The sequence below is a fragment of the Babylonia areolata genome, chromosome 30, assembly GCF_041734735.1.
Source record: "Babylonia areolata isolate BAREFJ2019XMU chromosome 30, ASM4173473v1, whole genome shotgun sequence".
NCBI classification, from domain to species: domain Eukaryota; kingdom Metazoa; phylum Mollusca; class Gastropoda; order Neogastropoda; family Buccinidae; genus Babylonia; species Babylonia areolata.
Window position 1 is genome coordinate 9196190 of NC_134905.1, and position 19357 is coordinate 9215546.

Consider the following 19357-nt stretch of genomic DNA (forward strand, 5'->3'; position numbering starts at 1 on the left):
AGACCTACAGATAGACAGACCTGCAGACAGACAGACAGACGGACAGACCTGCAGACAGACAGACAGACCTGCAGACAGACAGACAGACCTGCAGACAGACCTGCAGACAGACAGACAGACGGACAGACCTGCAGACAGACAGACAGACCTGCAGACAGACAGACCGACCTGCAGACAGACCTGCAGACAGACAGACAGACGGACAGACCTGCAGACAGACAGACCTGCGGACAGAGACAGACCTGCGGACAGAGACAGACCTGCGGACAGAGACAGACCTGCGGACAGACAGACAGACCTGCGGACAGAGACAGACCTGCGGACAGACAGACAGACCTGCGGACAGAGACAGACCTGCGGACAGAGACAGACCTGCGGACAGAGACAGACATGCGGACAGAGACAGACCTGCGGACAGACAGACAGACCTGCAGAGACAGACAGACAGACCTGCGGACAGACAGACAGACGGACAGACCTGCAGAGACAGACAGACAGACAGACCTGCAGACAGACGGACAGACCTGCAGACAGACAGACAGACCTGCAGACAGATAGACAGACGGACAGACCTGCAGACAGACAGACCTGCGGACAGACGGACAGACCTGCAGAGACAGACAGACCTGCAGACAGACAGACGGACAGACCTGCAGAGACAGACAGACAGACCTGCAGACGGACAGACCTGCAGACAGACAGACAGACGGACAGACCTGCGGACAGACCTGCAGACAGACAGACAGACCTGCAGACAGACAGACAGACGGACAGACCTGCGGACAGACGGACAGACCTGCAGAGACAGACGGACAGACCTGCAAACAGACAGACAGACCTGCAGACAGACAGACAGACCTGCAGACAGACAGACAGACGGACAGACCTGCAGAGACAGACGGACAGACCTGCAGACAGACCTGCAGACAGACAGACAGACGGACAGACCTGCGGACAGACGGACAGACCTGCAGACAGACAGACAGACCTGCAGACAGACAGACCTGCAGACAGACAGACCTGCAGACAGACAGACAGACAGACAGACAGACCTGCAGACAGACAGACAGACCTGCAGAAAGACAGACAGACAGACCTGCAGACAGACAGACAGACAGACCTGCAGACAGACAGACAGACAGACAGACCTGCGGACAGACGGACAGACCTGCAGAGACAGACGGACAGACCTGCAAACAGACAGACAGACCTGCAGACAGACAGACAGACCTGCAGACAGACAGACAGACGGACAGACCTGCGGACAGACCTGCAGAGACAGACGGACAGACCTGCGGACAGACGGACCTGCAGAGACAGACAGACAGACCTGCAGACAGACAGACAGACGGACAGACCTGCAGAGACAGACGGACAGACCTGCAGACAGACAGACAGACAGACAGACCTGCAGACAGACCTGCAGACAGACAGACAGACGGACAGACCTGCGGACAGACGGACAGACCTGCAGACAGACAGACAGACCTGCAAACAGACCTGCAGACAGACAGACCTGCAGACAGACAGACAGACAGACAGACAGACCGACCTGCAGACAGACAGACAGACCTGCAGACAGACAGACAGACAGACAGACAGACAGACAGACAGACCTGCAGACAGACAGACAGACCTGCAGACAGACAGACAGACCTGCAGACAGACAGACCTGCAGACGGACAGACCTGAAGACAGACGGACAGACAGACCTGCAGACAGACAGACAGACCTGCAGACAGACCTGCGGACAGACCTGCAGAGACAGACAGACAGACGGACAGACCTGCAGACAGACAGACGGACAGACCTGCAGAGACAGACAGACAGACCTGCAGACAGACATGCAAAGAGACAGACAGACAGACCTGCAAACAGACAGACAGACAGACAGACAGAGCTGAAGACAGAGAACAGACCTTATAGAGGATGCGCAGACCGGCAGACATGACGGGGAAGGTGAAGTCTACCACCTGCTGTTGTTTGGACAAGATGGACAGGGGGGCCACGGCCAGGTCCACCTCCTGCAACCGTCCTCATCGTCATCACCATTGTCATCATCGTCATCACCATTGTCATCATCGTCATCACCATTATCGCCATTATCATCACCACTGTCGTCATCGTCATCACCATTGTCATCATCGTCATCACCATTATCGCCATTATCATCACCACTGTCGTCATCGTCATCACCATTATCGCCATTATCATCACCACTGTCGTCATTATCATCACCACTGTCATCACCACTGTCGTCATCCTCATCACTGCCATCATCATAATAATAATAATAATAATGGATACTTATATAGCACACTATCCAGAAATCTGCTCTAGGTGCTTTACAAAAACGCTTTTGATAACATAAAACATTATATCTATGTTACATACGCACACCAAAATGTGACCACACACACACACACACACGAACGCACGCACGCGCACACACACACGCACGCACGCACGCACACACACACACACACACTGCATACATACATTTTAACATACATGTGTATCTAACAGCTACCCTAACAAATACGCACACATAGGCAGGCACAAACTTACATAAACACACGCGCACACAATACACATTCATATACATGCATGTAGTTGTGGACCTGCCACAATTAAACTTATTGCTGAGGGAAAAGGTGAGTTTTGAGACGAGATTTAAAAGATGCGAGGGAATCAGAATGACGGAGGTTATCAGGGAGCTTGTTCCACGTCTTTGGCGATTGAAAAGAAAACGATCTGTGTCCATAGGTCTTACTTCTGACGTGAGGTATCCTGAGAAGTCGAGTATCAGAGGAAGAACGGAGCTGGCGAGACGGGGTATAGATATGGATGAGTTCAGAAAGATACTTGGGGCCAGATCCGTTGACTGCAGAAAAGGTCAGAGTGGATAGCTTATAGTCTATTCGATCAGAAACAGGCAACCAGTGGAGAGACTGAAGGAGAGGAGAAACATGGTCAAATTTAGAAGCTCTGCAAATGAGTCTGGCAGCGTTATTCTGAATTCGTTGGAGTCTGTCTAACAGGTATTTGGGAAGGCCGGCCAAAAGAGAGTTGCAGTAATCCAATCTTGAGAGAACCAGAGAGCATACAAGTGTCTTGGTTGCATCGGTTGAGAGATAGTGGCGGATAGAGCTGATTCTACGCAGTTCCAAATAGGCAACTTTACAGATATTCGAAATGTGCTGTTGGAAGGAAAGAGACTGGTCCAGGATTACACCAAGACTGCGAACAGAGGGAGAAAGTGAAACAGGTGTGCTATTGATCAGAACAGAGTCAGGAAAGGAAGGATGTTGACGAAACTTCTTTGGACAGGTTATCATCAATTCAGTCTTATCATCATTTAATTGCAGCTTGTTGAGAGTCATCCAGTCCTTTAGGCCAGCAATGCACTCCTGTGTTTGAGTCACCAGTGCATCAAATTCAGCTATGGAAGCCGACTGATAAAGTTGTGTGTCATCAGCAAAGCTCTCATGCGACATCGCATGATGACTGATGACATCCGACACAGGAGCCGCATACAGCACGAAAAGAACAGGGCCTAGGACGGACCCTTGTGGGACACCATATTTCAAGGCAGATACTCTAGAGTATGTACCATTTACACACACTTTCTGTGTACGATCTGACAGGTAAGACGTGATCCATGCTAGTGCAGTGTCACGAATACCAAAGGAAGTTTTAAGTCTGTTCAAGAGGATAGAGTGGTCGATAGTGTCAAAAGCTGCAGACAAATCTAAGAGAGCGAGAACAGATATCTTATCCTCATCAAATCCCGAAAGCAAATCATTCACTATTCTAAGAAGGGCTGTTTCGCAACTATGACCACGTCTATAAGCTGACTGGTGGGAATTAAGTAAGCCATTCTGCTCCAGATGAGCTAAGAGCTGAGACAATATGATCTTTTCTAGCAGTTTTGATAAAAATGACAGATTAGAGACAGGTCGATAATTTTTCAAGCAATTATGATCCAAAGATGGTTTCTTGATGAGTGGACGTACAATAGCAGACTTGAAGCTTTCAGGGAAACAACCAGACAGCAAGGAAGAATTGATGACATGAGTAATATGTGGCAGTAGAACATCAATACATTCAACCAACAAAGAAGACGGGACAGGGTCAAGCTCACAGGATTTCGGACAAGCGCTCAGACACACTTTCTTCACAAAATCTTCAGTAACCGGTTGGAAACAATGTAAAACAGGACCACTGTACACGCGTTCTTGAACAGGTGAAGAAGGAGACACAACAGAGTCAAGCTTCTCACGAATGCATGATATTTTGCCGGTGAAGAAGTCAGAAAACTTTTGAGGGAGTTCCTGCGCCGAAAATGTTGTAGGGAGAGGAGTGTTTTTCATTTTACCTAGTAGATTGTTCGTAGCGTTGAAAAGCTGTTTGGCTGTGGTGCATGCAAGTATTTTAGAAGAGTAGAACTTTGACTTTGCCCTGTCAACAATGTTTGTTACATTATTCCTGGCTGTCTGAAAAATGTCCCTACTGATGGTCACCATCATCATCACCATTGTCATCATCACTGTCATAATCCTCATGACCATTGTCTTCACTGTCATCATCATCACTGACGTCATCATCATCACCATTGTTATCACTGTCATCATCATCAATGTCGTCATCCTCATCACCACTCTCATCATCATCATAACCATCACCATCATCACTGTCATCATCATCATGACCATATCATCACTGCCATCATCATCACCATTGTCATCATCATCAGTACCATTATTACCATCATTATCATCATTACCACCACCATTTCCATCATCATCATTGCCATGATAATCATTATCATCACCATTACAACATCATTACCATTACCAGTGTTACCGTCATCATCATGACTATCATCGTCATCATCACTACCATCATCGCCAACACTGTTTCAAGCAACAAACAGGTTCTGTAACTCTTGGTGATGTATAGGCAAACGTCAATACATGACTTGATTGTCGGAACACGGTGATAACAAATGGCTGCCGTGTTGCTGTTTCAAAAGTAATGTACAGTATTCTGTTAGAGCTGCCTCTGTATGCCGGGTGTTTTCGTGTATCCTCCCCTGCTGTCCACAGACATAGATAATAACAACAACAACGACAACAACAATAATATTAAAAAAAAAATTTTAAAGAAAAGAAAAAAAGGACATATCTATAGCGCGTTTCTCTAGAAATAAAACAAATAAAACTGCACCCAGGAAAAAGTACAAAAAAAAAAAAAAAAAAAATGGGTGGCGCTCTCAATGTAGCGACGCGCTCTCCCTGGGGAGAGCAGCCCGAATTTCACACAGAGAAATCTGTAGTAACAAAAAAGAGAAATACAATACAAATATTTACATTCCGTTCCACACTCCCCGCCTCCCCATCGATACTCCTCTCCACCCCCATCCCACACACACAGAAGCACGTGCCAGAAAACACTAACGCAACTGAACATTGGAAACCACCCACCCACCCATGACGACCTCCAGAAAACGCATCCCTGCAACACGTACTCTGGCACGCACACACACACGAAAACACGGACGCTCACCAGCCACACACACACGGCAAACACGGACGCTCACCAGCCACACACACACACGGCAAACACGGACACTCACCAGCCACACACACACAGCAAACACGGACGCTCACCAGCCACACACACACGGCAAACAGCCTCTGCACAACAACCAAAAATGCACCCAAAACCAGATCACACCAAGTTCAGGGGAAAAAACATGTTCACGAAATCTTTAACGCGGGCAAGCATATCTTCTTGGGTAATATCCACGAATGGACAGGTATGAACTGACGGAATCTCAGAGAGCGGTGGAAGACAAAGACAGGTGGATGGGAGAGGGGTGGGTGGTGGGTGGGGGGAGAGTGTTGGCGATGTCATCACTGGTGCCCCAACGACATCAGCAGACGTCAAGGGATAGGTGAAGATGTGGAATAAAAATTATCTTCAGTATTAATCGCTGTCTCTGTAATGCGCACATGCGTATCTTCAACATGAATCAATGGATCTTTAACCTGCATGTGTATATCTTTGTTATGTAACGTTCACAAGTTTCACATGGACAACAGGACCTTTAACAAGAATATGCTTGTCTTCAATTCGAATCAAGGGATCTTTAACGTGCAGATGTATACATCTGACCGGGACATCTGGATCTTTAACACGCACATGGACATGCTTGACATGGACAAAGGCAACATGAACGAGATCATGTATCTGTTCCACGTGTATCTGGGGATCTTCAACGTGCATATGTCATCTACATGTGAAAGAGTGTTCAACACGACCACGTGGCTGCGCCTACGCTGACACGCGAGATCGGATTTTAATCTGCATCACATCACTGACCCATCTGGGATTCGAACCCAAGTACCTTGATGATCATTATCCATCCCAGTGACCGCTCAGCCAACACAACCTCAAGGTTATCGATCAATTATTGACCGTCCAGGTGACACAGTACGGGATATGACCAGCCATCTGAGTGGCTTCCCCTCGTCGATTTATTGATTCTGTGGGCAGGGCGGTCCAGGTATGGTTACAAATGACCTCACGACCTTTAGGATAAAGGGGAGAGGTACAGGAGGTGGGAGGGGATAGGGAGGGGGCGTTATTGTTGTGGAGAGATAAGAGACAAGGGGACAAGGAAGCGAGTGTGTGCGAGAGAGAGGGAGAAGGGGGCAGGCAAACAGACAGTAAGAAACAGACACCCTCTGACAGACGGACTGACAGATAAAGACAGTGACACCTCCCACCTACAACTCCCCACCCCACATACACACATCTATTCCCCGACAAAAATACTCACTCACCCATACACGCACCGCACCCCCACCACACTTCACACCATTCCCCCTCCGCACACCACCCAATTAAACTCCACACAACCCCACTCACCGCACCCCCACCCTAGTCTACGCCAATCAGCACAGTCTCCGTACACACCCACCCCAGTCTCCCCACACACCCACCCCAGTCTCCCCCACACCCACCCCAGTCTCCCCACACACCCACCCCAGTCTCCCCCACACCCACCCCAGTCTCCCCACAAACCCACCCCACACACCCACCCCAGTCTCCCCACACACACACCCCACACACCCACCCCAGTCTCCCCACACCCACCCCAGTCTCCCCACACATCCACCCCACACACCCACCCCAGTCTCCCCCACACCCACCCCAGTCTCCCCACACACCCACCCCAGTCTCCCACACACCCACCCCAGTCTCCCCCCACACCCACCCCAGTCTCCCCCACACCCACCCCAGTCTCCCAACACACCCATCCCACACATCCACCCCAGTCTCCCCCACACCCACCCCAGTCTCCCCCACACCCACCCCACACACCCACCCCAGTCTCCCCACACACCCACCGCACACACCCACCCCAGTCTCCCCACACACCCACCCCACACACCCACCCCAGTCTCCCCACACACCCACCCCAGTCTCCCCCACACCCACCGCACACACCCACCCCAGTCTCCCCCACACCAACCCCAGTCTCCCCACATACCCACCCCACACACCCACCCCAGTCTCCCCACACACCCACCCCACATACCCACCCCAGTCTCCCCACACACCCATCCCACACATCCACCCCAGTCTGCACACTGCCAATCAGTCCAGTCTCCCCACACATCCACCCCAGTCTCCCCCACACCCACCCCAGTCTCCCCCACACCCACCCCAGTCTCCCCCACACCCACCCCAGTCTCCCCACACATCCACCCCACACACCCACCCCAGTCTCCCCACACACCCACCCCACACACCCACCCCAGTCTCCCCACACACCCACCCCACACACCCACCCCAGTCTCCCCACACACCCACCGCACACACCCACCCCAGTCTCCCCCACACCAACCCCAGTCTCCCCACACACCCACCCCACATACCCACCCCAGTCTCCCCACACACCCACCCCACACACCCACCCCAGTCTCCCCCACACCAACCCCAGTCTCCCCACACACCCACCCCACACACCCACCCCAGTCTCACCACACACCCACCCCACACACCCACCCCAGTCTCACCACACACCCACCCCACACACCCACCCCAGTCTCCACACACACCCACCCCACACACCCACCCCAGTCTCCACACACACCCATCCCACACACCCACCCCAGTCTGCACACACACCCACCCCAGTCTCCACACACACACACCGCACACACCCACCCCAGTCTCCACACACACACCCCCCAGTCTCCCCACACACCCACCCCAGTCTGCAGTCTCCCCACACACCCACCGCACACACCCACCCCAGTCTCCCCACACACCCACCCCACATACCCACCCCAGTCTCCCCACACACCCATCCCACACATCCACCCCAGTCTGCACACTGCCAATCAGTCCAGTCTCCCCACACATCCACCCCAGTCTCCCCCACACCCACCCCAGTCTCCCCCACACCCACCCCAGTCTCCCCACACATCCACCCCACACACCCACCCCAGTCTCCCCACACATCCACCCCACACACACACCCCAGTCTCCCCCACACCAACCCCAGTCTCCCCACACACCCACCCCACATACCCACCCCAGTCTCCCCACACACCCACCCCACACACCCACCCCAGTCTCCCCCACACCAACCCCAGTCTCCCCACACACCCACCCCACATACCCACCCCAGTCTCCCCACACACCCACCCCACATACCCACCCCAGTCTCACCACACACCCACCCACCCCAGTCTCCACACACACCCATCCCACACACCCACCCCAGTCTGCACACACACCCACCCCAGTCTCCACACACACACACCGCACACACCCACCCCAGTCTCCACACACACACCCCCCAGTCTCCCCACACACCCACCCCAGTCTGCACACTGCCAATCAGCCCAGTCCAGTTGCCCGGAGCGTACTCCACGCCCTCGTGGTCGCCGTGCGTGGTGATGGTGTAGGAGAGGTTGGCCCTCCTCTTCAGCTCCTTCAGGATGTCGATGAACATGCCCTCATAGCTGCTCCCCTTCAGCATCACGTAAGGCTCCTGTAGCATCACCGCCACCTTCATCTCCGTCACCTTGCGTCTCCCCGTCGGCGTGTCTCCGTTGGTGTTACTGGGCGCCTGCGTGGTGGTCTTCTGCGTTGGACACGGACCAAAATTCATTGTAAAACAGATAATGAACACAGGTGGTACACGGAAAGTGAAACATGAAAATATTTGTATTTGTATTTGCATTTGTATTTCTCTTTTTATCACAACAGATTTCTCAGTGTGAAATTCGGGCTGCACTCCACAGGGAGAGCGCGTCGCTACACTGCAGCGCCACCCATTTTTTGGTATTTTTTCCTGCGTGCAGTTTTATTTGGTTTTCCTATCGAAGGGGATTTTTTCTACTGAATTTTGCCAGGAACAACCCTTTTGTGCCGTGGGTTGTTTTACGTGCGCTAAGTGCATGCTGCACACGGGACCTCGGTTTATCGTCTCATCCGAATGACTAGCGTCAAGGCCACCAATCAAGGTCTAGTGGAGGAGGAGAAAATATCGGCGGCTGAGCCGTGATTCGAACCAGGGCACTCAGATTCTCTCGCTTCCTAGGCCATCACTCCAAATAAAGGGTTAAAGGTCCCATAACCGTGATAATTTTCTTATGAATGAATAATTTTAGCCAGTCATTAGTGTCCCATATAATCGTGTTTTTTCTGAATTTTTGTGTTTATTTGTCTTTGTTTTGTTTTTTGCCTTTTCATAGGCAGATTATATTTGTAAAATTTTGAACAAAAAGGTTTTTAAAAAAATGGACCAGCCATTAAAGTTACGGCCACAGGAACAGTGGATTAATATTCACTGTGTGTAGAGCTCGGTCTTAATCTTCCCCGACGGAAGTCAGGTACCCGTTCACACTTGGTGGGGTGGGGAAAATCGGTGTAAAGAGTGTTTCCCAAAGACACACAACACCATGCCGATACGGGGCTTCGAACCCTGGTCGCTGGTGAACACTGGGTCACAAGTCAAAAGCCACACCGATTCTGCCATAGCGCTCCAAAAACATTTCAACAGCAAATATGACTGTGGCAAAACAACAAACTGCATAAACATGACACATGAATGTCCAATGACGTGGTTTTGTTATCAATAAAGGAATACATAGTGAAAAACTGAAGCTCTACCAAAATCACCAGATCAAAAAGAATTGATGGCCATTCTCAGCAAAGTCATTAGCTTTGTGAGTCAAGCTGATGTTGAATAATGAATAGCAGTAAAGCTGGTATCATTTTTAAAAAAGTAAGTTTCTGTGTTTATTTCTCTTTTTCCACGATTTACCTGTTGGCAATTGATGGAAAAGCGTTTAGCAGCAATGCCCTGGAGGTGTACCTTTATCTTATCAAGATGAACAGTACTTATCCCATTGTTATTGAAAAACAACAACCCAAAACAAAATCAAAATGAAATCAAGTAAATAAGAAATTAAAAAATGAAATAAAAACAAAATAAAACAACCATGTGCTCTCCCCTCCCTATATTTTCATTCATTTCTTTATTTTGTTTAGGCATTTATCTCTGAATTTTATTCATTGGTCTATTCATTTATTTGCGAGGCATCGAACCACTACATCAACGATAACATTCTGCGATAATCTTCACCTGTCAGTCAAATCCGCATCAAAATACTTTTCCCCTAATCCCCTTTAAAGAAAAAAAAATCAGTTACTATTTTTACGGATTTTGATGACATTCAGTGTCCGTTGAAGTAGAAGCACGTGCACAAAGCATGGTGGATAAATAAAATGTGCCAGAAATTATTCTTCACGCCGACAGACTGACTGCTGTCCTGAGAGCTTTTAGTGCTGGTGCTGTTTGTGAAACCGGTTTAGTGGTGTGTGTGTGTGTGTGTGTGTGTGTGTGCGTGTGCGTGTGTGTGTGTGTGTGAGCGAGAGAGAGAGAGAGAGAGAGAGAGAGAGAGAGAGAGAATCAAGCACCAATAAAAATGTCTTTCGATAACTGTCCGAATCATGGCTACCACCACTGCTGAGAGGTCCGTCCCCAGGGCTGTCAACCACTGCACGTTGGCTGTTGACCTGCTCTCTCTCTCTCTCTCTCTCTCTCTCTCTCTCTCTCTCTATCTATCTATCTATCTATCTACGTGCCTCTTTTGATTGCGAAACCCACTGCAGAAGCGCAAACGACTGGCTACATGGAATCAGTTCACTATGGTAAGCCTGGAGATTGTTTATGTCATAGGGAAAATTGTTTATGTCATAGGGAAAATCAGACAACATATTATGACATTCCTTCCTTGAATGAATGGTGGAGTCAGTCTGTAATCGTTTTGTCACTTAAAAATCCCTATACTTCAATATCTTGAGTTATTGGCATTATAATTTTTTTGCGTGTGTATTTAAAAAAGAGAAGTGTTTCCAATCGTTCCTTATTTTCACGATTTACAACGTACTGACTGGTTAAGACAACAATCATACCTTATTTCTGTTGACGTTTTAAAATATGAATTGCTGCTGTTGTCCCATTTGTTAAAAGACAATGACAATAAACATTTCTAGTGTCAACTCTCTCTCTCTCTTTAGAGTTGCGGGGTATTGAACCATTTAGGACGGGGACTGAATGAAAAAAACGCACAGCACTTTCCCGGAAATAAGTAATTCTTACCTTGTCTTGTCTTCTCCCCCACCCACCCCCAGCCCTCTCTCTCCCATCTCCCTCCTCTGTCCCAGTCATAATCTATGACACGAAGTTGTACCACACAAAAAAAGAAAAGATCGCCCCGCCACTCACCCCCACCCACCTCAAAATAAAAAAAGGAAAAGAAAAGACCAACAAAAAAACGCGTCAAGTAATGGTAACTTGCATTGTACACAGATTCCCACGTCTTTTTTGTCTCCTGACTGAAACATATCAGTGGTCTTTATACCTGTATGCTGCATAGAGAATAGAGGTGTGTGTGTGTGTGTGTGTGTGTGTGTGTGTGTGTGTTGGTTCTTCGGATGATTGAGAGGAAGGTCCTTGGAGCAAGCCTTGGCTTTTTATACTAACCCCCCTCCCCCCACTCCACCCCGTCCCCCCTCACAGACAAACACACAACTAAATTACAGAAAGTATAGTCACTGACAGTTACGGTGACATCTGCACATCATTCAAATGGGGCTATGGCCTAAAATAAATAACTCACCTCAGTCAAAGTCTCTCTCTCTCTCTCTCTCTCTCTCTCTCTCTCTCTCCAACAAATACCGGAAAGAAAAGAAAAGAAAGAGAACAAGACAAACAGCCAGCAAGACCAAAAGAAACAAAGAGTGCACACACACACACACACACACACACACACACACACACACACACACACACACACAAGCACACAGTGTTTCATTTTTAAGGCGTCAAAGTGTGCATCCCATCTGCACACGCCAGCATGTTGACATGTCGGTACACACACACACACACAAACACGCGCGCGCGCGCGCGCGCGGACACGCATACATATATTCATATACACAAACTCCTCACACACGCGCGCGCGATCACCTCGAACCCCCATCCTTCCTCTACCCCCCTACCCCTCCGCCCCCTCCACATTCACACATCACCTACGCGTCGACGCTGTGATCCTGTGTCTCAACAGAGACATGCTTGTTCTTGTCAACTTCATCATTGACTCAGTCTGTGTGTGTGTGTGTGTGTGTGTGTGTGTGTGTGTGTGTGTGTGTGTGTGTGTGTGCATGCATCGTTTTGTGCGCACGCGCGCGCGCGTATGTGTACGTTTCAATCATTATAAAAAGGAAAATATTCTGCAAGAATGTGTTGACACACAGACGCTGAAAGAAAGGAAATGAGACAGAACGACAAACGGACGGAAAGAAAAAAGGAAGACAGACACACAGACAGATAAAAGAAGTACAGAAATGAGCAGAGGCAAATTGTGGTTAGTTGTTTATTTTAGATGACCCAGTTTGAATTCAGTTAACATTTCATGAAACCTACAACTCTATCAGCCTTTGTGTACAGACAAACCAACCAACCCAAAAAGAACAAGAGAGGCAAGGCCTTCAAGACTCACTTGTGATACACTGAAAAAAAAATCCAAGCTTTTTATGTATTGTGTATATTTTCAAAATGTAATGTTTAAGATGAGAAAGATCAGTTTAAAGCGAATTAAGTCCCCTAGCATTAATTACAGAGTAATTTCCCTTTTTTACTATCTGCACCAAAACGTTTGCAAAAATAAATAAAACTTCCATGCTTAGCAAAAGAAGTTCCTGTTTGAACAAAAAATGATAATAATGACTGCTCTTGTTGTTGGGTCAGAATATCAGATCAAAGTGCCAAGTTTAGAGAATACAAAAAATATAAATATAATAGTAAATGTAGCTTGCATATAATTAGGCTTCATTTTTTATTTTTGTGTGTCCATCCCAGAGGTGCAATATTGTTTTAAACAAGATGACTGGAAAGAACTGAATTTTTCCTATTTTTATGCCAAATTTGGTGTCAACTGACAAAGTATGTGCAGAGAAAATGTCAATGTTAAAGTTTACCACGGACACACAGACACACGGACACACACACACACACACACACACACACAGAGAACCGAACACCGGGTTAAAACATAGATTCACTTTGTTTACACAAGTGAGTCAAAAACGAAAGAAAGAAAAACGTTTTAATATTTCGTGTATCTTTCGCCTTTCGCCATTGTGTTTGTTGATCATATGCATCACATGAAAGGACAGAGTTTAAGCTTGCTGTTGCTCCTCACTTTTTTTTTAAACTTAAAGACTTTTTATATTGATTTCGTAGAATCAGCTCTATCCACCACTATCTCTCAACCGATGCAACCAAGACACTTGTATGCTCTCTGGTTCTCTCAAGATTGGATTACTGGAACTCTCTTTTGGCCGGCCTTCCCAAATATCTGTTAGACAGACTCCAACGAATTCAGAATAACGCTGCCAGACTCACAAAAACTACACTCACAACCAACCAATAAAAAAATGTTCTAAATTTTTTTTTTTAAGTTAACCAACAACAACAAAAAATAAAGCTGAAAAATAAAAAAGACGTCAAGGCAGTGTGTGTCCCGGGGGCGGGGGGGGGCGGGGGGGGGGGGGGGTAAAGGGCGGCTACTCGTCATGAAGAGGTGAAGTGCAGCGAAAAGGGGAGAGAGGGGGAGAGAGACAGACAGACAGACACAGAGAGACAGACAGACAGACACAGAGAGAGAGAGACACACACACACACACAGATACAGACACAGAGAGACAGACAGACAGACCGACCAGAGAGAGAAAGACAGATAGACAGACAGACCAGAGAGAGAGAAAGACAGATAGACAGACAGACCAGAGAGAAGAAGAGAGAGTGAGAGAGGCAGGGACGGTGAGCGGGAGAAAGACAGAGAGTGCGTGTGTGTGTGTTTGTGCGTGCATGTGTGTATATATATATATATGTATGTATGTATATTGTGTATTTATAATTATAGTGTGTGTGTGTGTGTGTGTGTGTGACGATGAGAGGAAGACAGAACGAGATAAAAGAGTCCCCCAGTGCATGTGTGCACGTGCCTGCAGAGCTTGTGATGCGGATAAAGACACAGCGTCCCCCTCCATCCCCTCCGCCCCTTTATTAAATGCCGATTTTAAATAATAATATTGATGATAATAATAATGATAATAATGATAATCATCATCATCATAATAAAAGGACATTTGGTACAAAAGCCATGGACGTTTACAATAATATATGCAGTGACGCGTGCATACTAAAAACACACAAATACACACGCACGCACTGATCATCCCACAACTCCATCCCACAAACCTACACCCACTCCACACAAAATGTAGACACATACACGCGCGCGCGCGCACGCACATCCCGATTGTTCAAGGCATATGAACATGTGTATGTTTGAACTGAAATAGTAAAAACTACAGAAGTAAATAAAACAACAAAAAAACAAAAAAACTTTGATTAAAACACAGAAGTAAAGACAAGGAGTTATTTTCTGATATGAATGGCTGGAACTGTAAATGAGTTTTCAAAGAGGTTTTGAAAAAAGGCAAGAAACAGCATGACGGACAGGAAACGGGAGTGTGTTCCACGCGGAAGAAGCCCGGTGTAACAGGCCGAAACTTATCCCTGGCTGGTTCTTACCCCGAGTAAGAAGTAGCCTAGGCCATTTCTTACCCCTCCTGGCTGGAATATACCCCCTGTGTACACTTCGCTCACCCAACCAGTCTGTATCAGATTTACATTAATGATGATGGTGATGACTGATGATGATGATGATAATAATGATAATAATAATAATAATAATAATAATAATAATAATAATAATGGGAATTTATATAACTCCTTCCAACTCTCAAGCCACTTCGTAATTAATGCAAAAAAGTGACGTGACGATGTCCGTCCTTCGGATTCGAAGATGACCATGGCTTCAAGAGTCAGATGGAAGATCAGTAGCAGTGGGTCTGGAGGTGACTGATGAGGCCAATCCGGGCCCTGAAGTCTCGCCCACATGTGGGACACAAGTGAGTGGGTGCTGTTGTGGCAGTGGATGCTGCTCAGGCCTTGCGCACAACACGCTTTCGGTGTGCTACGGTGATGCTCCAGGCTTCAGCTGCACTGGCTCCTGTAGTGATTATGCTGCCAAGCTGGACGGTCCAGAGCAAGTGTCTCCCACGTGTTGATGTCGACGCCCAGGACTTTGAGGGACGATTTGAGGCAGTTGGTAGCGTTTCTTCTGTCCTCCAACTGAGCGCTTGCCCTGACACTGCAGCTGATTAGACAGTCGGCTGTCTGACATTCTGACCACATGTCCAGCCCACTTGGCTTGGACATTCTGCAAAAGGGTTTAGACGCTGCTGAGGTCAGCTCGTTCCAGGACTTCCGTGTCGGGGACTTTGTCCTGCCACCTGATGTGGAGGAGTCTGCAGAGACAGCTCAGGTTGAGCTGTTTGGCGTGTCTGCTGTAGACAGTCTAGGTCTCGCTGGCGTAAGGATCACTGCACAGTAGACCTTCAGCTTAGTGGTAGAGCTGAGTCCTCTCCGCTCCCATACGTTCTCACGGAGTCTCCCAAAGGCGGCGCTGGCTTTGGCGATCCTGTTGTTGACCTTAGCGTCTATGTTCACATATACAGACAAACACACACACCATCACCCCCTCCCACCCACAGACACACACGTATGTCCTTCACGTGCCATGCCACGCCCGCTCACATCATGCTCACTTTCATTCATCAGAAAGGTTAACAGTGACCTAGTTGGCAACCAGTGCAGGGGAGCATGTCTATGTTTCCCCAGGTCTATATTCCCCTAGGTCCAAGTTCCCCCAGGTCTATATTCCCCTAAGTCTGTTTCCCCAGATCTATGTTCCCCCACAGTTGACCATAGTTGACCACAGTTCAAGAGTGCTCAGATTGCATCATGTTGTCGCATCTGTGCATTATGTCTTTGAAGTTTGACCGCTGCATGACCACTACTGACCACTATCAGAGTTCAGCTTGCATCACATTGCAGGCAATATTACAACGTTTTAGTAGGATTTCACTATACTGCTGGCCATTACTGACCATTACTTGCCACTGCTGACCACTGATGACCACTACGTCAAACTCTTCAGATTGCGTTGTTTTGTCACATTTGTGCATTATCAAGACGTCCTGTTTGTATTTTTTGTTTTGTTTTTGTTTTTGATTTTATTAACTGCAAACTGACCACTGCTGACCGCTGACCACCACTGACCGTTGACCATTGCTGACCACTGTTGATCACTGACTACTATTGACCACTGCTGGCCACCATATACTAACCACTAACCATTATTGACCACTGACCACCGATGACATCCATTGACCACTGATGACCACTGACTAATGCTGACCACCACTGACCACTACTGAGCAACAATGACCACTACTGACAGCTGACCACCACTGACCACCACTGACTACTAGCACTACTGATCACTTACAACCGCTAACCACTGACCGACCAGAACCAACCACTGACCACTACATACTGACTGCTTATGACTATTGACCTCTGACCACTGCTGACCACTGCCGACAGCTTCTGACCACTGACCACTTCTGACAACTGACCACCGCTGCCCAACACTGACCACTGCTGACCACCACTGACCACTGACTTCTGCTAACCACTGACATCACTGTCCACTAATAACCACCGTTGCCCATTACTGACCACTCCTGACCGCTGACAGCCACTGACTACTGCTGACCACAATCACAGAGCACAACTGACCACTACTTACCACCGCTGAGAACCACTGACCACTATATATGGACCACTACTGACCACCATTGACACCACTAACCGCGGACAACTACTGACACTGCTGACCACCACTGACCACTACAACTCACTGACCACTATTGACGACCACTGACCACTACATACTGCTGTCTACCGGTGAGCATGACTGACCACTACTGACCGCCACAGACCACCACTGTCCACCACGAACTGGTGACCACCGTCGACCACTATGAACCACTGACCACCACTGAGCACCGATGACCACTACTGACTGCTTACCATTGACTACTGCTGACCACTGCTGATAAGCACCCAAAAGTGTATGTATGATTAAACAAACATACGTTTAGGGGAACATAGACCTGGGGGGATACAGACCTGGGGGAACATAGACCTACCAAAAACGTTTTTGGGGGAATATCGTCCTGGGGGAATATAGACTGAGAGAACAAAGACCTGGGGTAACAAAAACCCAGAAAACGTAAATTTAGGGGAACACAAACCCGTGGGAACATGGACCTGGGGGAATATAGTCCTGTAAGAACATGTAGCTGGCTGAAGGAAAATTCTGGGGAACATAGACTTAGGGGAACATAAAGCTGACCCCCCGAATTATCTGCAAAATAAACCGCTAAACCATCATTTCATGGAGTGTGTGTGTGTGTGTGTGTGTGTGTGTGTGTGTGCTTTGTCTCTGTTCTTGCTCTTTGATTTTTTAGTGGAGATACCTTTCTTCAATACCCTTTTTCTTTCTTGTTTCTCTTCTCAGTTTCTTCGTTCTTCCATGTTCATTGTCTAAACAATTATAGTTTAAAGTTTTATTCATCCTTTCACTCCAGTTGCTTATGGAGGACTGCTATCAAATGATACTTTTATGTCCAAAAGAAAACTTTCAAATCCTAAACACAAATATGTTTCAAATAACAGTTAGCATTTGAATGTGTAAATTTGATAAACGTACTTACAGCTAACAAATTCCATCTGCTTCATAAGAACAAAAAACAAAGATGAAAACCGACTTCGGAAACAAATATTTTTCATGCGCACGCTTGTTTCGGAAATCATCATACCATGCGCATTCCATTATAAAATAGAACTCATCCCCAGTCACAGACATATTACAAACTTTGCATAACCGCAACTCTCGTGGTGTGCCACTACGTCTCCCTCTTTCTATTTCCAACTCAAGATTACTAAGCATAATTCATCCAAGGCAATCACTGTACATCAGAACGACTGAACGTCTCTAGGAGCGAACTTAATGGTCAAAGATAATATCAATTAAAACAGGTGTTCAATATCGAAAATTTTAATTGCAAATAAGACAACAGTTTTTATCCAAGCAACAAGTTCATTGATTACTTTCCAGTTTTGAATAAAGCCCATTGGTAATAACTATTGTGTGAAATATATTCCTCGCAGTTCACATACCCTTCATTCTAATGTTGTTAATCTTGACACTCTTCAAATATCAATGTATTTCAGAGAAAAGAGAGGGGGTAAGAAATGGCCCAGAGGATAAGAACTGGCCTTGGCCAAACTATACCCCGGGTATACGGGGGTAAACTCTGGCCTAGGCTATTTCTTATGGGGGTAACCTCTGGCCATGGTAAGATCTGGCCTGTTACACCGGAAAGAGAAAGTGCGTTTTCCATATGATCTGGTTCTGTAGGAGGGAATTTTTAAGAGGCGTGTCCTCTTGAGGCAATATTTACCGAGCAGGCCTACACACGCCTCTTGAGGCAGTATTTACCGAGCAGGCCTACAAACTATCACATCACATTGCGCAGTTGTGACATTTTGCACAGAGAGAGAGAGACCCCGCTCGTATCTCATTTACAACTTTAGCTAATACCCCTTGCAATTTTGTCCCCTGGTGGATTTGACAGAGCAACCACGTCCACGACGCAAACAACGAAACCTGACGGCACTTCTGAATTTGGAAGTTGAAAAAAAGGAAAAAGTATACAACAAAAAATACGACAGTTACAATAATGTTTTGTTTTGTTTTTAAACTGAGTTTGTGACACGATG

The 19357-nt window shown here is 47.4% G+C and overlaps 1 protein-coding gene across 1 annotated transcript in view; it reads right to left on the minus strand.

Annotated features, from left to right (window-relative positions):
- LOC143275287 (glutamate receptor 2-like) overlaps positions 1-19357 on the minus strand; it is a 72020-nt gene that overhangs the window by 12477 nt on the left and 40186 nt on the right. Inside the window, exons 2-3 of the mRNA XM_076579272.1 lie at positions 8900-9166; positions 1920-2024 (exon numbers count right to left, since the gene is read on the minus strand). Coding sequence (XP_076435387.1) covers positions 1920-2024; positions 8900-9166 — 372 coding nt within the window. The remainder of the gene's footprint in view (positions 1-1919; positions 2025-8899; positions 9167-19357) is intronic.